Consider the following 24,510-nt stretch of genomic DNA (forward strand, 5'->3'; position numbering starts at 1 on the left):
AAGGAAACTGCAAATAAAGATGAGATTTCGTCTGTGGACAGTGCAGGAAATCATGAGAATGCAGTGGGTAACTGTAAAAAAAACAAATGAATACAAAACACATGGTATCGGCTATGGACACAATAGTAAAGAATGCCATAGGTGTGGAAGTAATTTTCAGAAGTCTGGTGGCTTAGTGGACTAATGTGTCCACTGAAGGTGCCTGTTTTTCACCTCATGGTCACAGGTTCAAATCCCGGCGGGTCCTCTCAGCCTTTCATCCATCTGAGGTCGATAAAATGTGTACCATTGAGTTGGGTAACAATAAACATCTGTTATTCAGCGCCAAGATGCCTCCGGGTGAACGTGCGCTCTACAAATACACATGATATGTTATGAGACAAAGTCATGCTATGCCATCAACAGGGAATGCAGAAGGTATAGCCATAAAGGTCATTCTGCACACTTGTGCAGAGATAGCAGCAAGTCGAGTGATAACAACTCAAGTGTAGCTACTACTGAGGAATTGTGTGTTGATGAATCAACATATCTAATATTGACCTTAGGTGAAGATAAAGATAGTAAATGCAGAAAAAATAGATCATCAACATCCTTTCAAGTGAAGGCTAGAGATATAGTGCTTATGGTATATTCAGGAGCATTGTGTACACTATAATACCAAAACAAGCACTTAAAGAAAGATAGCCAAATATAGAATAGTTTCTAAAAGATATCTGTCTGGGCGGGTAATGAGATAATACATCAATATTTTAGGTTATTTCCTTGCCAACATAAAATTAATGAACAGAGATTGAAGGTAAGGTGTATATTGCAGAGGAAGGGACACACACCCTGGGTTGGGTGCATGAGTATGATTTACATATTGTCAAACCGCTAACTCTCAAGCAGGGGATTGTGGAAGAAAAGATGAGCGTAGATGATATTGTGAGTGCGTCTAAAAATGTTTTCAGAGAAGAACTAGGCCAGTTGAGAGACTGCGTCTAGAAGATTGTGGTTAGACCAGGAACCATGTAAAACACAAGATGAGAAGGGTCCCAGTTGTAGTTAAAAGGATGCTAGAAGAGATGGTATGGGAAAGTATTACTGAGCCCTTCTGGTTTCGAGTAGGGTGTCACCTGTCGTCATAACCAAAAAAGCAGATAGGTGCTTGAGATTTTTGTCGACTTGAGGAGTGGGATTCAGAATATTTTTACAGACAATTTTCCTTTGCCTAATATCAATCAGATTATATTGGTATTGAATGGGGGTATTTAATAAAAAAACTGGAGCTAAACAATGCATATCACCAGATACGTTTACATGAAGACTCTAAGAACTTGAAGGTATTCATTACCATGGAATGTATATTTCAATTTACAGGGATGCCTTTCAGATTATCAACAACAGCTAGCATTTTAAAGACAATTATGACTGAGATGTTCGTAGGATGAACAATAATCATATACTTCAAGACGACATACTCATTTTTGGGGAACTGAGGAGTAGCAAAATAGTGCTTTGAAACAGGCATTAGAAAGGTTATCAGACACTGGTCTTACCTTGAGAATGGATAAATGTATATTTTTAGTCACAAAGATCGAACATCTAGGTCACAGAATCTGTGCTGAAGGAGTGAGACTGAAGGAGGATCTACTGAAAGCTATCAAGTTGTCTTCATCACCTCAGATTAAATAACAGTCAAGATCCTTCATTTTATTTATTTATTTATTTTATTTAAGAAGTTTTATTTAGCGCTGGCCTGACCCGAGGGTATCGTAGCTCTTTACAACAGTCGCTTTGCGTTCATCTGTCTCATTGATTACTATTCTAAGTTTGTTGCAACTTTCCCTGTCAAGACAGATGGGTTGAGAATTGTTTTGAACACAGGAAGTGTATTCAAATGGGAGAGGGTGCAACAACAATGTTTTCTAAAAAAAGATTAAGAAAGAATTCTATAGTGCAGGTATTCTTGTATCGTTTTGACATGTGAATAAGTACTGTCTTGACAGTAGATGCCAGTGCTACAGGGATAGGTGAAATGAAATTGAGATTTGTAGAGTACCCTACTACCCGAAAGTGTCTAGGCACTATTCAGAGAGGAGAGAAAGGAAGGAAAAGCATAGACCTGAACGGGGAGTTCAAAGGAATCGCTGAGCTCGTAGGTGCCATCTTGTCCAAGATGCACAAATATGTTGAAAAGACTGCAGCTTTTACTTTGAGCTCTCTGATGGATGCTGAACACAATTATTCTATCATAAGCAGAATGGGGTGGTGAGCATTTCAGGACATACCTCTGGTGATTGAGCTTTAAACTCAGTACTGACCATTAACTGCTAGTCAAGGTGCTTACTCCTGGAAAGCCTGGCAAGGGGTCAGCTAGACTAGCAAGGTTGGCGTCTTGCCTGCAGGAATAGCAATATGTTGTGGAATATATTTGTGGCTGGCAAAATGCTCAAGTAAATTGCCTTTCTGCTAACGTGTAGATTGGTGCACTGTAGATAAAAAGACAGTAAATGGCAGTGGAATGGGAAGGTGCTGCAGCATGGATGCATGACACTGAAGAAGGTGGAAGTGGGTCTTTCACTTTGATGAATAGAAAAAAGGTATGGAGAAAGATACCATGTAGCAAGAAGTTACGTGTTAATTAAGTAGAGGCGGAAAAAGGCTGCAGTAGCTCCCTAAATATAGCCTTTCATTAAGATTCTGGAGGAACTAACAGTTATGATCAAAATTACATTATGAGGGATGACACATTTGTTCCTCCTCAGAACTTGAAGGGAATGATCATGCAATTGGCACATAAAGGGTACCTTGGCCAATCTGCATCTAAAAAAGAGATAAAAGAAAGATTTTGGTGGCCAGTGATTGATGATCACTCCTTTAAATAGGTTCAGTGTTGTAGTGAGTGGAAGAAAGGTGAAAAAAAGGCTTAAAGATGGTGAACGGTCTGAGGTGGGCCACATTCATGACCCAGGAAAACCGGGGAGTAGTGTTTGCATGGATCCCATTGAGCCTTTGCTGGAGTAAGTTAAAGTTTTCCCTTGTTTTACATGCCTTGATGTACATTCAAAATGGTTATTGGTCACTATTATCAGAGATGTGACCAAAAGAGTCACCATTTCTGTTTTGGAATACTTGTTTAAAGAGGAAGGTTTTGCCATGCTGACTCATCACTGATAACTGTACTCAACTTACCTCTCAGGATATGAAAGTGTTTTAGAGGGGTGCGGAATTAAACATAATTGCAGTACACTATACAACGCCCAAGCAAATGGCATGGTAGAGAGAGACAATAGACTGGTTAATAGCGCAATCCAAATTACATTACAAAATAGCAAGGATGTTGTAAAGTTGGCCAGTGATATGGTGTGGGCACATCGCACCACAAAAAATAGTGACCAAGATTTTGCTTGTGAATTGATGAAAGGGAGAAAGCCTGGCACAAACTTAGTGCCAGCTTTGTCACACCAATAAAAGGTGTGTGATAGATCCCTGAAGATTCAGAAGGCTGTGCATGTACCTAATGAGGTTGGTGACTGGGTCAAAGTCAAGCTTCGATGCATGGCGACAGGGCTATCCAAATTCAATGGCCTTTTTAAAGTGAAGGTTGCACATGAATGGTACATTGTTTTGGAACATGTACACAAATGGAACCAAACAAACGAAAAGTAGCTCTATACCAGAAGGGAGTTTTGTGTTATGGTAGGACAAAGGAGAATGAATGTAGTGCTTTGTGTTGATGGGAGATGAAGATTTGAGGCAAATTATAAAAGGATGATGATAATGGTGATTCCACTTCACACGGAGTCTTGATGGATTTTTAGGCGATGACAGGGAGAGAGGGTATATGAATGGTCCATGTACAAAGGTACCATAGGACACCTGTGTATTTAGAAGATTATGTACATGGTAAACTCACCGTATCATTTTTTCATGCTTCATTTCCTTCCATCTCCTATGTCTTTCACAGTGTTCTCACTTTAATGAATTTATATGTTACATCTGTATTATGCTTTCTTTTATCTTTGTTTTCTATGTTGTAAGAAAAGAAGGAGACATGTTATGCCTTTAATGCATGAAATTGAATCTCTTCTTTCCAGAAGTTCTATTGTTTACTCATGAGCTAAGGGTTCCGTGCCAAGTCAGTTGGTTCCTGGTTGGCAAGAACGGATCACACGCAGGCAGGTTGTACCAACAAAGCTTGAAGTTTAACGTGCTTCCTGGCAGGATCAGAATTGGACAAAAAATAGGCCCGGGCACTAAAATATAAGTGGCCCGGGCACTAAAATATAAGTGGCCCGATTAGTGAATCCGAAAGTAAAAAAAGAGTCCTGTATTGGCAAATCAATGCACTTTTAAACTCGTAAAGACAAACTGTGAATGTGTTTTACAAGATATAGCCGCCTGCATACATTTGTGCTTGTTGCAGGCAATGTTTTTGGAAATACAGAGAAAAAACGCCCCCAGGTCATAAAACAGGCCCAGACGCGGCCTAAAGCGGTCCATACACTGCCATACTAGCCCTTCGTGCACTCTCAGATTGCCCTATAGGCCAGTCCGACCTGGCTTCCTTAAGTCGGCAGTTTACTTTACAACATTATGCTTCCGGGAAGAAGAAAGGCAAGTCTTGAGAAGGCTATATGTTTCAAGTAAGGGGCTAAGCTTTCATGTTGTCTTTAGGGTAATGTCCGAGGCATGAAGTAGGCTGGCTCATACAAAGGAGTTAAGTTTAGACTATCCCTTGCCTGCCTCAACTTGATGGACTAGTTTTGGTAAAACCTCACTGAAAAAGCTAGCCTAGTTTCTGCAGATACTAGGGTTTCAACCTCTAAATGTTATTTTGTCTTTATTACCTCTTGGCTAGCTGTCACTTGGAAACACATTTTGGTAGTTTACAAAGGATAGGATGTTTGTATCAATCAGTGGTGATGTTGAGGTTTTGCAATGGTGGTACTGAACAATAGAGGAAATCCATCTTAAAAGGCACCAAAGGTGCAGCACAGAGCCAGGTATGTAGGCCCTATTGCAAGCTACATCTACTGTTTTCCATTTTTTTTCCTAGAAAAGACACTCTTAAACAAGTATTGGCAAGCTAATAGGTCTTGACTATGCAATGGCTATTGTCTTTGGCAATGTATTTTAGCCATGTTGTACAACAGTGTGGCTACTGTTCAGGATGGCTAAAAGTTATGGCTTAGAGCAGAGTGGCGTGGGGTATCATAGATTGGAATGGTGAAGACTAGAGTAGAAAGTTGTATAGTGGAGTGGCATAGAGTGTCCTATATTGGAGTTGCATAGAGTGGGGTTGCGTGGAGTAGCATACAGTGGAGTGACGTAGAGTGGACTGGAGTAGAGTGTATGGCGTAGAGTGTTGCAAGTATTGCAGCATAGACTGCAGTGGCGTAGAGGGCAGCAGCATAAAATGTAACAGCGTAGATTAGAGTGTCGCATAGTAGAGTGCAGTGACGTAGAGTACAGGGGTGTACAGTACAGTGGTGTAGAGTGGTTCAGAGTAGAGTTGTGCAGAGTAGAGTATAGTGCAGTGGCAAGGAGTGATGCAGAGGAGAGTGGCATAGGGTGCAGTAATGCAAATTAGTGTGGTGTTGAGTGCAGTGTTGCAGACTAGAGGGCAGTGGGGTAGAGTGGAGTGCTGTAGAGTAGAGTTGCGTAGAGTGCAGTGCTGCAGAGTGGAGTTGAGTGGCGTAGAGTGGTGCAGAGTACAGTATAGTGCCGTAGAGTGCAGTGGCGTATGATGGAGTGATGCAGAGTAGTGTGGCATAGTGCATTTGCATAGAATGCAGTAGTGCAGAGAAGAGTGACCAAGAGTGCAGTGTTGCAGAGTAGAGTGGCACAAAGTGCAGTGATGTTGAGTACAGTGGTGCAGAGTAGAGAGTAGTGGTTTACATTGCAGCGGCATAGAATTCAGTGTACAATGCAGCGTCATAGAATGTAGTGCCATAGATGATAGTGGTGCAGAGTAGAGTTCAGTTGCGTAGAGTATAGTGGTGCTGAGTATATAGACTGTCAGAGAGTGTAGTGAGGTAGAGTGGTGCAAAGTGGCTTAGAGTGGAGTGATGCAGAGTGCAGTGGCATAGAGTGCAGTGGTGCAGACTAGAATGCCGTAGACTGCATTGATATAGAGTGCAGTAGTGTAGAGTCAAGTGCAGTGGCGTAAAGTGCAGTGGTGTAGAGTAGATTAGAGTGGCATACAGTGAATTGGCTTAGAGTGCAGGGGTGTAGGGTGGAGTGCTACAGAGTAGAGTGCAATGGCGTAGAGTGTATTGGCATAGAGTTCAGTGGCATAGAGTGCAATGTTGCAGAGTGATGTAGAGTGAAGTTGTGCAGAGTGGAGTGGCCTAGACTGGAGTGGCGAAGAGTGCAGTGGTGTGGACTACAGTGGCGTAGAGTGCATTGGCATAGAGAAGAGTGGATTGGTGCAGAGTAGAGTGCAGAGGCATAGAGTAGAGTGAATGGGCGTGGAGTGGTACAGACTTGAGTGGAGTATGCATAGTGTGGTTGCACACAACCATTACGAATAACACATTTTCAATTGAAATGACCTTTGCTTTTGCATAGACATACAGTTTTGCTAATAAAACTATACAGCGCACAAATGGTAAAGTGTGGAAATGGCATCACCTAATGTATTGATTTGATCATATTAAAGTATTTGTTTCCAACACACTTCAGAATCCACTGAAAATCTGCTACATTTGTGGTCTTCTAATATATTCTGAAATGCTTGCACCACAATTTATTTAAATATTGTTGTGTGCTAGAACAAAAACCTTTCCCACCCCCAGTAGTCAGGCGAGATTGTCACAAATCCTCTCACTATGAAGTCAAAGAAAAAAGTAAACCCCATACTCCCTTGAATGACAGAGCCTGACATTTGACCTCTGTGGCTGAATGCACAGCAAATGTGACAAGAAAAGAACAAGATTTACAGGCCTGTTTATAGAATAGAGCACTCCTGGAGTAATACAAGGAGAGGAAGTGTGAAAAGTCTTTACTTCTTTGGAGGGACAAACTCACATTGAACAGCTTAAAATAAATAAAGCCCGCAAATAGTAAGCCAGAAAGTGTGAGCTACAAACCACAAAACCAATGGTAAGCAATAGGTGGAATGCATTCCCAGAGAAGCTTTCTGAATGTCCCCAAGATGTCTTTAGCAAACCAGACAGATGCATAGCTGAGGCATTCATACTGCAGGTTTAGTGGTGGGTTTACATTATTTTAATAAACCAATCACGAGTAATCTGTCTGATTATTATTTCTAATATTGCTAAAGTCTCATCACTTAACGTGACTATAGTTCTTTGCTTTATAGATCATAGTAATTGACACTTTAAATCTGGAAATATTGTATTATTAATATTACAAATCAATCTCACTTGTGTACTGTTATGGTTGTAGCAGCTTGCTTTTATGGGCAATACGTTTGTTTTCAAAGGCTTTGCAATATGGCACCACCCATCCATTTCAGTTTCCCTTAGTTTGACCAATGTATTTGTTACCTGTACTGCATTGGTCAAAAAACATATAATTTAGACTCTGCATAGAGCAGGTACACAGCGAAGCATAAGTCTAGGTCAGGTGTGTCCCTGATAGGTGCAAGGTTATTGGGTTTGTGCCATATTTAATTATGGTAATTATGAATTCCATTAGAATCATTGTCTGAAAATGTGCCTTATGTGGATATCTTCAAAGTATGTCACGGATCCTGCCCTCCAGGGCCTATGTTGATCCATAAAATTGCATAATGGTGGTGTACTCTCAATGCATTTGCAATCAGTATGTTAGGTGTATAATGCATTGAGATCTATATGTTGAGGGTGAGGACGCCATGCAATCTGTGTGTTGAGTTGTACGAAGCAGTACAATCCGTATGTTGAGGTGTACAATGTCATGTGATCCATACGTTGAGGTTTATAATGCAGTGCGATCTGTATGTTGAGGTGTGGGACGCCGTGTGATCTGTGTGTTGAGGTGTGCGCAGCTGGGTGATGTTTAGCGAAAGACGTAGTATCCAGCCTAAAGCCAGATATTGAGGGCGAAGCGTCGGGGAGGCAGTAAAGTGAGGGAAGCGGATTAGCAGCCGCTAGAGAAATATGGATGGAGAGTGTACTCCATGGCCATGATTAAAACATTAGAGGCACACCATGAATATCCGCTGGTGCTCAACCACCACCTGCTCTTCGCTTCAGGAGGAAATCAATGAAACGTGCACACATGAGCGTGAGCTTCCAGAGGTCAAACCTGGGCGTTTGCAGTCCTATTCCCTGGATGTCCACATTTTCTGAAAGAATGATCTTTCTGGAGAACACTCACTCCCATGGTTACTTCCACATACACCCTGCATTCCAGGCACTGATGTGCAGAACCCCCTGGTTCTCTTGGTTCCTTCTGTAGACTAGTGCTTAGTGAGGATATGAGGCACTAAAGTACAGCCAATGGGAGCAATATCACTCTTCAAAATAAGCAGTTCTAAATGCATTACAATTGTACATATTCCTTAGTCCTGACAAGTTATCTATGAAAACCTGCTGCTTTCTAGTAATTGCAGCATTAACGCGTAACTCGTTGCGCCTCAGATGGCCTGTCGTAGTAGTGGGAAGTGGAGGAAGTCGCGACTGTGCATGCAGTGTCATCTTAAGGATTTTGGGGGCCCCTCTTCGTAACAACTTTGCGTTTGATAGCCATTTACTGCTAATTCAAGCCCCATGATACCAAACTATATTGAATAATACATTAAAGGCTGAGATGCAGACAAAAACATGTGAAACAGAGAAAGTTCACTTTCCTGGGGCTCCTTGCAAGGCGGGGGCCCTGGACAACTGCTCACTTCCCGATGCCTTTAAACGTCTTTGTGTGTATGTTCACAATTGTGAAAACCTACCAGGAACAGTCCACTCCCCTAAGAGCAGTGGATCAAACCATGTGTGTGTCAGAGGCTAAATGCTGTTCTTGTCCCTTGTTTTCTGCGCAGAATCAGTCGCCTGTTCAACGGCACAGAGCCAATCGTCTTGGACAGCTTGAAGCAGCATTACTTCATTGATCGGGACGGCGAGATTTTCAGATACATCCTGAGTTTCCTGAGGACGTGTAAGCTGCTTCTCCCCGATGATTTTAAGGTGAGAGGGGATGGCCTTACCACCCGAGTTCTTCGCACTGGAAGGTTTGCGAGTAGGTTCAGCCTCAACCCAGTTGACCAATCCTCAGTGTTTGCTGTTGCAGTTTTATTCCCATTTGTGGTTTCTGTACATTCGAGATGTTGCTATACAGATGAGCTATTGGTTGCTATGGTTACCGAAAATAATTAAATGGCGAAGCCTTTGGCTTCCTCAGTTTCCCGCCTGGTTTTATTTCATCACAAATTTTTGTTTTTGCCAAGTCAGCATCAACTGTGGATCACGAGGCCTTTAGGTTGGTTTTCTGAATTTCTTTTGTTAGTTTGGCATGCAATACTGAAAAGCCATAGTTTAGGTGAGACGATCACAATACGTTTCTGCTAACATTGTTTGCAGCGTTTCATTTTGCACTTCTGCCATTTCTTGGAATAACTGGTGTCACTGTTACCCAATTTACCGACCTCGGAAGGATGGAAGTCTTATTAGGCCTTGCCAGATTCAAACAATTAAACATACAGATGACCGTGAACGTCAGCTGCGAGCTTTCAATTCACTGAGCCATCCTGACACTACCTGCATGCCTTCACTTTACTGTTAGTTTGCCACCAGTCCTTCCAGTTTTTTGTTGTTGTTTGAATGTGAATTTGTTGGGAATATTGGTCTTGTCACATAAAACATATTTGTGTCACCGTTACTTGAAACTGTCAGTGGTAAAACCTGTAGACACCTTTTGAATTTGTTGTGGAAAATGGCACTTATTGAAATACCGCCGAAAAAATTAGGAAACAGAATATTGTGCTGAAGTCCAGTACAGTGCACTTTACATGTGGCTGGTCAATTTTACGACCGTCAAATTCAAATACAGCGGGCACAAAACTTTTTACCGGGCTTGTGTTTATTTTTACTTCTGTTTTTTCCCATTCCTGCATTTTTTTCTCTCCTGCTACTGTTTATATCACCACTTCGGTTTTTTACGGAGTTTATTTACAACCCTCACCTTTCACCTCCACATCATTTCCCATGAAATGAAATGAATGAAACTTATATAGCGCACGACTTACCCTGGGGCATCTCCGCGCTTGCTTAGGGAACCCGTCCTGGTATTCCCCTGTGAGATAACCCCGGCAGGGTATCCACAAGGTGAAAGCCAGGCATCCCGCTGCGAGGGGCCGTTGTGGAGATTAAGCAAGCTATTGCCCAGAGTCGCAGAGTGTGAACCCGTGAGTCGAGAAGGCACCGGAGCGAGAATTATCGAGTCCGTGGAATTTTGAGCCCAAGACCCGCCGAGGCGGGGAATTGAACCCTGGTCCAGGGCCGAACTCAAGCTCCAGGTCTGCCGCCTCTAACCCCTGAGCCACACTTCTCCACATACCCACCGCAACACTATTTTTGCCAGTGTCGCCTTGTACTGCTCAATTTTGGGACTGCTGTCACCAACATCTTCCCACCTCTTGCCCCACATCACGTCTGAAGTGTTAGTATAAAGTCAGTTTTGGGACCTTCGTTTTGGACTCAGTCGCTCTTATGCTGCTCTGTAATGCGTGTAGGATATGTGCAGTCAATATCGGGCACCTGTGTTCGACTGATAAACAGGGGTTCACTACCATCGGTGCAGCAGGTGCAGTGGCACTGGGGCCTAGAGCGGTCCATTGAACCCTTATAGTTACTGGATTTTACAACCCCCACAGCAGTCAAAGGGGCCATTCTCCTTGCTTGCACCAGGGCCCATTGGCATCCTTGCTTAAAGTGTACACGTGAATGAGTTCACACAGCTTCATTCGTGTATCCACGTGTTTTGTGGCTGAGCGGGGCATTACATACAGGACCCCAATTATAGGAATCTGAGGACCTAAAATACATTTTCTTCTTCTAACTTTCGAAAATTGGATTTTGGGGACTCAATTCATGGAGCAGAGGATATAGGGCTAAGAGATATGTTAATATCTTTGTGACCCACGCACACACTCACGCTGCTATGTGGGGTGGGGCAAGTTCTGCAACAAATCCTAATGCGCTTTGGGATGAGGGTGGGCAGGTTGCCTTACAGCATGGGCAAATGTAAAGGTACATGGTGCATCTGTGTGTAGATTGGTCGCTTAACACTGGTCAAATCGTATGGGGTTTTAGATACATTTTAACCTGGGGGGCGGGCTACATTTGAGAAATAGCTTCTTCTAATGCAATATGCACAATATTGCTGTGATCTCCCCACAAAAAGTCAGTGGGGGCTCCTCCACTATTGCAGAGGAGCATCGCCCCACAGCTTCTAAGCAGTGCGGAGAAGAAGCATAAAATGATAATAATTTTGTTATCATTTTATGCTTCCTGCTGCTTTGCGGGCGGGAGGGTGGGGCTTTTCTGCTTTCGGAGCAGGGCAGAGGAGGAGTGGTTTGTCCACTCCTAAGTGCGCAATGACTGTTTGGTCGGCCCTCTCGGGCCGCTTAAACCAGTCATGCGCACTTTCCTCGTTCTCCATGTAGGTTGCATTACAGTCTTCATTGAGAACAAGCCCAGGGTCCCATTCCCTAGTTGAGTATCCAACCGGGACGCTCAAAACCAATCACAATGCTGCATTGCAGCATTGTGATTGCTCAGGAGAGCCTGGGTGTCTACCAATCACAATGCTGGTTTGCAGCGTTGTGATTGGTCAATTTGGCCTGACAGTGCTACCGTCCGAGATGGAGAAGAGCAGGAGCGGAGATGTGGGACCTGCCGCAATGGCAAGTTTATTTTACTTACTCTTTTAAAATATGTGCGACCCTTCCCCATCCCCCCTCCCCGCGCATGACCCGCCTAGCTTGCCACCTGTGATCTCTGCCGGCCGCCGCTGCAAAATGTGATAGTATAATAGTATGTGAAAATTATACAACTGCATTTAGTAATAGAAAAGGATATAACAAAGCTCTCAGAATCGATAAATAGGGAGTCAGAAATCAACTTTAACATTTTTGTTGATAATGATGATGCAAAACTGTGTGCTACTAGGCTGGCTTCTAAAGCAGACATATTTAGCAACTGATTAAAACCAAACCAGGAATTACAAAGAAGAAGGTTTGATTGGATCGATATCAAAATACATAAATATGTTATTAAGAAATCCATTACCTCGATCCCATAACCAAGAAATAATTAAGGCAATTTTTTTGATGTTTGTCACCATTGCTTCTTTCATTTTAGGTAGTCCTCCCTTTTTATGCCACCCCCCGAATGCCAGTTTAAATCATGTCCAATCCATCCCTTACCACCAACACAAATTACGCAGTTAAAATGTTCTTGGTCTTTTTTGTTGTTTACATAATGGTTTTCTTAATTTTAAGGAAGATAATTCCACATAATGCCAGATTTATGATAAAATGCGCCAGAGAGGCCCATTACTTTGTTTCCAAAACATTCCATAATTTGTCAAACTTTTTATAGTCACTGTAAACTTAGGTTCGAGGCATATGGGCTGCAGATGGTACATTTATGAATAGATCGCCATCTGGTGTTGGGCTCGGATGATTGCACTTTGTTTTTCTCCTGGAGAAGTCTTTGTCGTCATAGATGACTCCTCCTCTTGGTGTTAGTGCGCATGGGCATCGGCTCCATCCTTAGATTGTTTTTTTCCGCCATCGGGTTCGGATGAGGATCGAAGAGCTCCGGACCGACTTCGGTAAAAGACGGTATATTCGGCGCGTAAAACTTTCCAATTCGACGGTATTGTTACCGAACGCGACTTCACTTCCATCTCGACGCGTTTCGGAGAACGAAGACTACGAGAAGACCAACGCGACGTAGTCCAGCCCGGAGTCCATGGAAAGGACTCCATCCATAAAATGTCCAACGTGTGGTGCTAAGTTTCCACACAAGGACCTACACGAGGTGTGCAACCTCTGCTTGTCCCCTGAACACGAATCCAGGGACTGTGAAGCCTGTGCAGCATTTTCTTCAAAATCGACGATTAGAAACCGTCGAGCCCGAAGACACGAGGTATCGAGAATGCAGTCACAAGCAATCCCGGATCTGTTTGAGGACCAGCACCCAGAAGAGGAGGAAGAGGAGGCTGACGAGGCGGGGTCAGAAGAGAGCGAGTCCGACGCCGACGAAATCGGCGTCCAACAAACCGTGAGTGACGACGTCCCTTTACCAAAGAACAGACCCCGCACGGTGTCGACCCCGCCCTCGAGCCCGGTCAGACAACCGAAAAAAGTTTCCGACGCCCCGCCTTCGGGCCCGGCAACGAAACCGAAACCGAAGCACTCGGCCTCCCATCATGGTGGTTCCGATAAACGGACCACATCGACACCGAAGCTCCATGACAAGGAAAGCTCGAAGTCGAAACAGTCCATATCGACACCGAAACACGTGTCGATGTCGAAAACACCCTCGACACCGGGGACATCCTCGACACCGAGAACATCGGATCCGAATAAAATCTCGGTGCCGAAAATACAAATGGACAGTAGTAAGAAAAAACACCTTTCGGACCCGAAAACTGCGGTACCGACACAGGAATATAAAACAGATCCTAAACAAAAGACTCTGTTGATAGATCCAAAAACTGGCAAAGTAGTCACAGAACTACCTAAAAAGAGGAAGAATGAACAGTCGGATGACAAGACTCATCCTAAGAAGAGAACAATGGGGACAAATACAACTCCTCCCCCTTCTCCAAGACATAGAGACACACCCTCTTCCCCTCTCCCTCACAATAGGCCAAATATGTCTCCCACACGACCATATACACCTACAACAGATGTAGAGAGTGACACAGGGGAGGGAGAACATCCTAGGGATGATGAAGACACAATCCCAGAGGAGGTAGACCCATGGGAGGAGTACAATGTAGGGTCAGATAACGATAACGACCCTGAATTGTACCCTTCAAAACCCTCACCTCCTGATGATAATACTGGTTTTGCACAACTCATTAATAGAGCAGCAATATATCACAAGGTAGAACTACATGCAGAACCTCAAATAGAGGATTTCTTATTAGAAACACTACCTACCGCGCAAAGAACATCAGGAACACTACCAATGCTTAAGGGCCTTCTCAGTCATACATCAGAGATATTCAAAGACCCAGTGAGGGCTAGGATACTGAACCCAAGAATCGATAAGAAATATAGGGCAGCTCCAAAGGACCCAATATTCATTAAAGGGCAGATTCCTCTAGACTCACTAGTGGTCACAAACGCTCGTAAGAGAGCAAACTCTTTATCCACAGGAGAAGCTCCACCTCCTGACAAAGAGTCTAAGCTAATAGATGCCTCGGGCAAGAGAGTAGCATCTCAAGCGGCAAACAGCTGGCGCATAGCTAATACACAGGCACTACTGGCAAGGTATGACAGAGCGCATTATGATGAACTAGAAAAACTCATCACACATCTCCCTAAAGAACATCAAAAGAGGGCAGATCAACTCATACAAGAAGGGAAGTTAATTACTAACACTTCAATCAAGTGCGCCCTAGACGCGGCAGACACTGCAGCAAGATCTACAAACACAAGCATCATGTTAAGGAGACATGCATGGCTCAGGGTATCAGGGTTCAAACAAGAGGTACAAACATCATTACTAAACCAACCTTTTGATGGGAAAACACTTTTCGGCACAGGGACAGATGAGGCCTTAGAAAAGATGAAAAAAGATACCGAAACGGCTAAATCAATGGGAGCATTGCAACAGCCGACACAAAGAGGTTCCTTTCGTAGATCCGCCTATAGAGGAGGATCCAAAAATACAAGTACAAACCAGCAACAAACCTCTTTTACACCTACATCACCCAGAGGTAATTCAAGAGGTGGCTACAGAGGTAGCAACAACAAGGGTAGAGGTTGCGGGAACAACAACAACCGCAACTCTCCAACCCCAAAACAGTGACTTCATGCAGCTCCCCCCAGACCATATAACACCGGTCGGGGGACGCCTATCACAGTTCCTACCTGTCTGGGAAAACATCACATCAGACAGGTGGGTGCGACAAATTATCCAGCATGGTTATTGCCTGGAACTCACATCTACCCCGCCAAACATCCCCCCCAGGCAGCGTCCAATGAAACAAGATCACCTGACACTGTTAAAAAAGGAAGTACTATCCCTGCTAGAAAAGCATGCCATAGAGAAGGTTCCACAGCACCAACAAGGAACAGGAGTATACTCCCTATACTTCCTAATTCCCAAAAAGGACGGGTCTCTAAGGCCAATACTGGACCTAAGACCTCTCAACGCATACATAAATTCGGAGCATTTCCACATGGTCACGCTACAACAAGTACTGCCTTTACTGAAGAAAGGGGACTTTCTTTCTACACTGGATCTAAAAGACGCTTACTTTCATATTCCAATTCACAAGGCCCACAGGAAATACCTCAGGTTTGTGGTAGAAGGACAACATTATCAGTTCAAAGTCCTTCCGTTTGGTGTCACAACAGCACCAAGGGTGTTCACAAAATGTCTAGCAGTGGTGGCAGCTCACCTAAGAAGACAACAAATACATGTCTTCCCATACTTGGACGACTGGCTAATAAAGGCCAAGTCACAAGAGGAATGTCTTCAAAACACACAAAAGACAATTCAACTACTACACCAGCTAGGGTTCACGGTGAACTACACAAAGTCACACCTACAACCAAGCAAGGTTCAACAATATCTGGGGGCTACTATAGACACAGGGAAAGCCAAAGTATACCCCAATCCAGTCAGGATTCAAACAATGCTTACAATCATTCAGAGATTCCAGCCACAACACTCACTACCAGCAAGAGTGTTTATGCAGCTATTAGGGATGATGTCATCCTGCATACTGCTAATACCATATGCCAAACTACAAATGCGTCCGCTACAAGAATGCTTAGCGACACAGTGGAATCAGGCTCAAGGACAGATTACGGATCTGGTGTTGGTAGACGACCGCACACACCGCTCTCTGAAGTGGTGGAACACAACAAACATTGCCAAGGGGCGGTCGTTCCTAGAACCAATTCCACAGGTGACAATAACAGCAGACGCATCACTCACAGGATGGGGAGCACATATGGAAAAATACACAGTAAAAGGGAGGTGGAGTGTGCAGGAAAAAAGACTGCACATCAATCACCTAGAACTACTAGCAGCATTTCTAGCATTGAAAGCCTTCCAAATACATGTTACCAACAAAGCTGTCCTGATCAGAACAGACAACATGACAGCAATGTATTATATTCAAAAACAGGGGGGGACGCACTCTCTCCAACTATCCAGACTAGCACAGGAAATTTGGAGATGGGCCATTCCTCAAAACATCTATCTGTTAGCCGAACACCTACCAGGAGTTCAAAATCAGATAGCAGACATCTTAAGCAGACAGTCGGAACAAATACACGAATGGGAACTGCACCAACAAATACTGCAGCCATTCTTCCAAAGATGGGGACAACCAGAGATAGACCTCTTTGCCACCCATCAGAACGCAAAATGCCAAAGCTTCGCGTCCAGGTACCCACACCACCTGTCGCAGGGCAATGCGTTATGGATAAACTGGTCCAACAAATTTGCATACGTTTTTCCCCCTCTCCCACTAATCCCATTAGTGGTCAGAAAGCTGCAACAACACTCAATGACCATGATACTAGTGGCACCCACGTGGGCAAGACAACCGTGGTTCACCACGCTCCTGCAACTCTCACAAGTGCCACATCAAAAGCTAAGAATTCTACCCATGCATCTTACACAGAACCATGGAGAAATAATGCACCCAGATCCCACACAACTGAACTTAGCGATCTGGCTCCTGAAATCCTAGAATTTGGGTACTTAGATCTACCACCAAATTGTATGGAGATAATTAAACAAGCGAGACGTCCCACCACCAGAGCATGCTATGCAGCTAAGTGGAAGAGGTTTGCTATACACTGTACTACTAATAATATCAACCCTCTAGACATATCAACAAGGGAGATTATTTGCTACTTACTACACTTACAGCAATGTAATCTCGCATACACATCTATCAGGGTACATCTAGCAGCTATAGCAGCGTACCTACAAAACAGGCAGCACATATCACTGTTTAGAGTGCCAGCGATAAAAGCCTTCATGGAAGGCCTTAAAAGAGTCATTCCACCAAGATTACCACCTTCCCCGGTCTGGAACCTCAATGTAGTACTCACCAGACTAATGGGACCACCGTTCGAACCTATGCATAGGTGCGAAATACAATTCCTTACATGGAAGGTGGCTTTCCTGATAGCCATTACCTCACTCAGGAGAGTAAGTGAATTACAGGCATTGACAATACAAGAACCATTCCTGCAGTTACACCAGAATAAAGTGGTTCTTAGAACAAACCCAAAGTTCTTGCCTAAAGTAATTTCGGCATTTCACATCAACCAACCAATGGAACTGCCAGTCTTTTTTCCAAAACCACAGACAGTAGCAGAAAGGGCTCTACATACACTAGACGTCAAAAGAGCCATTTTGTACTACATAGAAAGGACACAAAATTTCAGGAAAACTAAACAACTATTTGTGGCATTTTCCCCAACTCATAAGGGCAATCCTATCTCTAAAGCAGGCATAGCTAGATGGATTGTAAAATGTATACAAGTATGTTACATTAAAGCAAAGAGAACATTAACTATTCCTCCTAGAGCTCATTCTACACGAAAACTAGGAGCATCTATGGCATTCTTAGGGAACATTCCCCTAGATGACATATGCAGAGCAGCAACTTGGTCTACACCACATACATTCACAAAACACTACTGTGTTGATGTACAGGCTACACAACAAGCCAGAGTGGGCCAAGCTGTATTAAAAACTCTATTTCAAACAGTTGCGACAGACACTGGTGACCACCGCTAGGGAGGTAACTGCTGTACAATCTATTCATAAATGTACCATCTGCAGCCCATATGCCTCGAACGGAATATGCTACTTACCAGTATGCATCTGTTCTTGGCATAGAGGGCTGCAGAGTGGTACATGCCCTCCCTGCCTCCCCGGAAACCTGTGTCTGCCCCAACATTATCTTAGTTAGATACACTTACATGGGCATATCTTTATGTATTCTACTACACTACTCCATCTAACCCTACTATGGCAAAACAATCTAAGGATGGAGCCGATGCCCATGCGCACTAACACCAAGAGGAGGAGTCATCTATGACGACAAAGACTTCTCCAGGAGAAAAACAAAGTGCAATCATCCGAGCCCAACACCAGATGGCGATCTATTCATAAATGTACCACTCTGCAGCCCTCTATGCCAAGAACAGATGCATACTGGTAAGTAGCATATTCCTTATCTTGGACAGTAAAACTGTGTATTTCTCATGCCAAGTCATCTACATCACTGTGATTTCATTTGATTATTGTAACTGATTATCCACCACCAGTCTGCACCACAAAGTCAATTGCTTCCACCATTAAACAAACATTGACAAAGCCAAAAGGTCTGGTTTTAAATTAATATACTATAGCAGGCTTTTCCAAAAAGTAGCTCGTGGGCTACTGGTAGCTTTCCAGCCACCTATAAGTAGATCTCCTGTGTGCAGCCCAGTGTACTAAATTAGAAGGTTTTGCTTGGTTGAATTAATATAGGTATACCAAAATTGGAAGTGTGGATCTGAGACAAAAATGTGCGTATTTCTAGTACTTATAAGCTGATGTCTGGAGAAAAATGGCTGAATTTCCAAAACATATTTAAAGCTGATATTTGAGTGATAAATCGTGTAGCATTGGGAAGACTCATTACTGATATAATTATCTTGGTTCCAAGGGCATTGCAGTTAAGTCTGGTATGTATTACCCATATTGAGACATTCATAATTGCCAAATCGTTTATTACATTACCTCCTGTACTGAGGTTATCGCTGCTAGTAATCTTGCATAAGGTGGCCTTTAATGTAATGTTGTCTGATGTGGTGAGTGTTACAACACTGATAATATTAGTAGCTCAGGATGATTTCCATTCAACTTAAGAAACTCTTATTACAGAAAAGGATGGAACCCATGTACTAAAGCATGCAGTTTCATGACATCAAAATGGGACATGAAGGATAGTGGCCTTTAGAAGCAGACAGAGAAGGCTACAGCTGTAAAGTAGTCCTGCATGCAGTTCAATGCAAGCACTGGGGTGGAGGTGGAAGAATACACCCAAACAGCCAGTAGCATTAGGTGATAGATGATTGCTTCGCTGAGGTGAGACATGATTGATAAAGTCTCAAGCCAGCAGTTGAAAAGGCAGTTAAAAAAAGCCAATGGTTGAAAGGGACAGACCCAAAGCAAACTTTATGTACATTGTAAGCAACAACTTTGTCAAACCCCGAACCTAAAAAGCAGTGGCCCAGTAACAGAAAGCAAATTCCTCACAATGTCAAAATCCTTTAAGCAACGTGATCAATCTTCAAAAACACTTTCAAAAATATCAAGCAATGCTATTATACATTTAGTGAACGGACCATTATTTCACAACCTGGGAGTTTAGAGCAAATATTGCTGCTCACTCTTTGTCTTGGAACGTGACCTGGTGGCTCTTCAGAAGTTGGTCTGTGTGGAACAATAATTTCTTTCAGGTAGGGAAGGGTTGTCCTATGCAGGTGCTTATATGTAACACAAACTGATTGGTTTAGTGTTCAGTGATACCATCAAATCTTCTAATTTGAGAAGAAAGTGGTAACTCGTCCTTTGGATGGGATTACACCAGAAAATAATTTTCATGTGTAGCTACTTATGCTATACCATCACTATGGTGGAGGTAAATCTATGAGAAGATTATCTAACAGAGTAGAAGGCTCCAGTGAAGGTTTCACAACTTCCTCTACAAATTGTGTTGGTTTCTTAACTACCCAACGCTAACTCAGGCCTAAGGCACCTTAAGATAGACTGACTTTCACAATAACTAATGCAAAGACTGAAAAGGTATTACTGCCGCATCACAAACATGCCCTTCTCTGTTCTGCACATTGTGCCCGGTGCTTTAGCTATTGAACAGACAATGCACAAGAAACAACATACGCCAAGGTCAGTTTAAGCCACCACAGGATTTTGGGTGATGATCCAGAGGGATTTGTGCGGTACCTCACTTTCCTAAAGAGAGGGAGACATGCAGCCCACACCACATACTTTGAAAGATGCTGCTGAGCGATGTTGTCTCCCTTCATGGAGCTCTACCTTTGAGTTGGCCATGTTAGCAGATGTAAGATGGCAGACTCAATGTCCTGGGTATTTAAATGCATTGTAGATCACTTCTGGAAGAGTGCTTCCCGCCTGTAAGTGTTCTGTTTACCCAGTAAGCAAGGCAGTTTCCGTAGTGCTAGGGAACGTTTGCAGAAGAGATACTGGTGGCCTTGACGGCATTGCAATCGTTGTAAATACGTTTTGTAACCTGCGACCCCCTCAGTGGCACAAACCCCCAATTTCCCATTCCCTTCCACGGTTGTTTATTCTTGGGTAGAATGTAATGTGGGAGTTAATCTGCAATTGCACGTGAACTGTTTGCTTGTTTTTATCTTGTATACGCTAACCCAGTGGAGTTTTATCCAAGAATTGGAGAACAGTACATGGGGCCATTAGCTTTCCTTACTCAGCATACCTAATGTGTCAAATTTTTTACAAAATGAATGCTCGGGCTGTTTGCAGCCTCTATTGATTGTGACCACAAAAACTTCACACATAGGGGCAGATTTCCAAAAAGTGCTTGCAGTGCGGCACCGAAAGACTATGCACTGCGTTGCATGACAGGAAGGAAGCAGGAGAGTGCCATATCTTCAGAGATATGGTCCTTTCCTCCCCTCTCACTAGTGACGTCACTGATTTCAGCTGCCGAGCGCCACACACACACCTTAGCGCCATGGTGCTAGGCTGTGTACGTGAGTCTAGCATAGGTTTTGTACAGGAAGGGTACCCTCCCTGTACAAAATACCATGCCTAGACAAGTTAACCCCTTCTATGCTCATGGCGGAGCCGCTCCGTCATGAGCCTCGGTTGAGCTGTGCTCATGACGGAGCGGTTCCGTCATGGCCCGCTCGGCGCGCCTGCGCGGCGCGAATTTCGCGCCTGCGCTGGACGTTCCATTGAGCGGGCGGGGCCATGACGGAACCGCTCCGTCATGAGCACAGCTCAACCGCGGTTCGTGACGGAGCAGCTCCGTCACGAGCATGTGAGCGCCGCTCGGCCCCCCCGCCCCCTTAGCGCTGCGGCGGAATTCCCGCCGCAGCGAAGGGGTTAAAAAGATTTCCCCACTTTGTATGTGTGCTGCACAGTGCAGCACGCATGCAAAGTTGGAAAAGAAAGGAGGAACAAAAACATTTCTCCGGTTAGCGCTTCCTTTGAAGTGTCTTTATTTAATGTTTGCCGCAAAACCCTGCCTACAATTCTTTGTAGATAGGGTTTTGCATCAAAAGGCATGGGTGGTTGCATGGGAACGCCCATGTAATGCCCCCTTGGCGCTAAGTAACGCAAAGCAGTGCTTTGTGCTACTTTTAGGGTACGTTCCAGCGCAAAACAAGTTTTGCTTTGGAAAGTAAATTCCCCCAAAAATATTTTGTGCTGGTTAGCGTCACTTTTGTGATGCTAAACCTATGCATAATGTTTGAAAATCTACCCCAAAATCTTTTTGGTGGCACTTTAATGGTAGAAGCAGTTCCAGTCACCTGAGTGAAACGTTTCTGATTGAATTCAAAATAGCACATCTCTCCGGACACACATGCCAGCACCCCCAGAGTCCACCTGCTCGCAGATGCTTGGAAATGGCTGCTGCCTCCACAGCGCTGTTGAGCGCGGATCTTGTCTTTATTTTGTAATTATTTTTGTGAATCGTTTGCACTCTGCAAGAAAGCGTGTGTATTACCGACATCCGCAACATATCTTACACTGAGCAAAAGGGGAGCGGATATTAAAGACAGCGACATAAGCGACGTTTAAACAACGCTTCCAGCATTCCAATGGAGTAAATGTCTGTTTTGCAGCAGTTAAAGAGAATTTGAGGTTAAAAAGCAGGACTATTTCCTGAGAGAGTTGCATGAGGTATTTCCATCGCCCAAACAAACCATTATAAAGTGTTATTGAATATTTATCAGTTGGTGCCTCTTCATTTAGTCAGGTTAAATGCCTCGGGGCGCTGCAGAGTGTGTCTTCCAAGTGTAGTCGCTAGCACTGCGAGGCTTGAAAGTGTGAATATTTAGAACACGGTTTCGCATACACGTTTTTCCACCTCAGATCTGATGTTTAAATTGGCACCGAGATTTCTAATCCTGGGCAGATGTGTTTTTAGACTTGTGACTGTCATAAAAAGACCTCTAGAGACCAACATTTGCCTGGCGTTGTTGTATCGCTGGGGAGGGCAGGAATTCGGATTTCCACATGTTTCGAAATTCACAAAGTGCTTCTATATTAGACTGTTGAACACATTGAAGACTGTCCACACTCCAGCTGCCATAGGGCCCCCGTGTCTGCTGGAAGCTATATAGACTCTCCTCCTCTTGTGCCTCTTCCTCAGTATCCAGTATGTTAAAGAATGCAAAAAAGTGATGGATGGAATGCTTGAATTAATCTCATCCACTGGTAGTTACTTGGAGCCATATCTCAATCTATTGCTATTTTGCCCCCATGCCATCTCAGTTTGGGCCAGCCATATGCAAATCAGTCTCGACCCTGCTCCAATGGGAACAATTCAGCCTGAACTGCCAGATTTTTCCAGAGTACAAGTAAGCCAGGAGCGTTTTATTTCCCTTGTTAGGGGTCATCAGCCAGGTATAGCTTGGTTCCAGTGATATACTGTGCATGGGACCCCTGCCTGGCATACCCGGTCCCACTTAGGGTGACACACTAAAGAATACATGTAAGTGATGCCTGGAATGTTTGACTTAATCTCAACCACTCATAATCTCTCGGGCACATCCCAGTCTATGGTTATTTTGCACACCATGCCACCTCGGTTTGGACCCAGCCATATGCAAATGAGTCTTGACTCTGCTCCAATGGGAACAGTCCAGTTACTCCCTGAACTGGAACACAAGCAACCCAGGACTAGTTATAACCTAGTTACTTTAGTGTATCCAACATGGTATCTACAGCCCAGCTGGGCATTGTGGCATCAAAAGGCATGAGCAATGGGGAAACATCTTGGCTAAGGAGATTACTGCAATTTGCAATATTGCTACATCATAATCACCTCTTGCTTTCATTAATTGCTCTCAGGGTGGGCTGTCTGCAAGGTAACATCTGGAGGAGAACACGCAGGGCAGTTTACAGAAAAAAATACCCCCCTTTTTTCAACCACATTGTGAATGGCTCCGAGCGAGCCAACGTTGTAAGACAAATTCTGGATTCTTCGCTCCAATCAATGTTCTTAAAGATAGGGCTGTAGGGCACATTTGCAGTACAATATTCAACAAATTTGCTACATGTTTTCGCCTGAAGGGCTCATAGGAAATAATGCAAAAAAAATAGGGTTTATCTACTGAAGCTCACCTTCCCCAAGAGTTGTAAAGGGTTTTCACATAAGATAAAAAATTGGGTTGGATGCTTGCAGGTTTTAACTCAATCTTTTAAAGGTAATAAAAGCGGCATCTCTGAGTTGAATTTAATTTAACACTTTTTGGACGCCTGCTAAGTGTGAATAGAGTAATTCAATTTGTGTGGAATACAAATTGTCATTTTTTAAAATTAAATCGCACATGTCAATCTATAAACATTAGTGAAATGTGTTAAATTAAAGTGACTGGAAAAGTATACAATACTTATCACTACCTACCTGTCAGAAAAAAAGAAATATTTCGAGAAGCATGCTGGGTAAACCAGCTGTGGGCCAATCACACAATTATCAAGCACTCCAAGAAACAACTTGGAATAAAAAAAATGGAGCTGTGTCCTAAAGGGAAGAAATCAAGGAGGCCTATTTATGAAAAAGTTACGCAGCGCAGCAAGTCACCTTGGTGCGCTGCACTACGTGGCGGGGAAAGGAAAAGAATGCGCTGTATTTAAGGTAATACAGCGCATTCCTTCCTTTTCTTCTGCACTGGTGCCCTATTGGCAGCCTAGCGCCAATGCAGGTAACCTTGCACTATGGTGCAACGGTGCCTGCGTTGCATGCAGGATTGTTTTTGTGCAGGAGGGGCACCTTCCTGCACAAAAACAATCTTGAGAGGCATATTTCTATGTGTGCACTGAAAGAGAAAGTAATGAGGAGAAACACATCTATTTCTCCTCATTACGCTTCTCCTGGAAAGGCATATCTTTTTGGCGCTTTCCCAGGTTTACCAGTTCTTGTAAATCTGGGAATGCGTCAAAAACCATGGGAGTTGCACCCATGCCACTCCCACAGAATGCCTCCCCAGGCCCGAATGAGGCAAAAAAGTGAGTTGCGCTGGCTTGCCTTACTCCAGATTTATGGAGTCACTCATTCCCACACAAAGTGGCCTTGCGTAACTTCATT

At 43.7% G+C, this 24,510-nt stretch overlaps 2 protein-coding genes across 3 annotated transcripts in view; both read left to right on the top strand.

The window, feature by feature from the left end:
* KCTD15 (potassium channel tetramerization domain containing 15) overlaps window positions 1-24,510 on the top strand; it is a 188,436-nt gene that overhangs the window by 135,910 nt on the left and 28,016 nt on the right. For both annotated transcript variants that reach the window (XM_086945145.1, XM_086945144.1), the window contains one exon: window positions 8,969-9,113. In XM_086945145.1, the coding sequence (XP_086801271.1) occupies window positions 8,969-9,113 (145 nt within the window). The remainder of the gene's footprint in view (window positions 1-8,968; window positions 9,114-24,510) is intronic.
* LOC147674082 (uncharacterized) lies at window positions 14,130-14,975 on the top strand. The gene has a single exon (XM_086946457.1). The coding sequence runs from the start codon at window positions 14,130-14,132 to the stop codon at window positions 14,973-14,975; it is 846 nt and encodes a 281-aa protein (XP_086802583.1).

The sequence above is a fragment of the Lissotriton vulgaris genome, chromosome 12 (genome assembly GCF_964263255.1).
Source record: "Lissotriton vulgaris chromosome 12, aLisVul1.2, whole genome shotgun sequence".
NCBI classification, from domain to species: Eukaryota; Metazoa; Chordata; class Amphibia; order Caudata; family Salamandridae; genus Lissotriton; species Lissotriton vulgaris.

Excerpts from the sequence above, each read along its gene's own strand:
- LOC147674082 (XM_086946457.1), top strand. The coding sequence starts at position 14,130 with ATGCTTAAGGGCCTTCTCAGTCATACATCAGAGATATTCAAAGACCCA.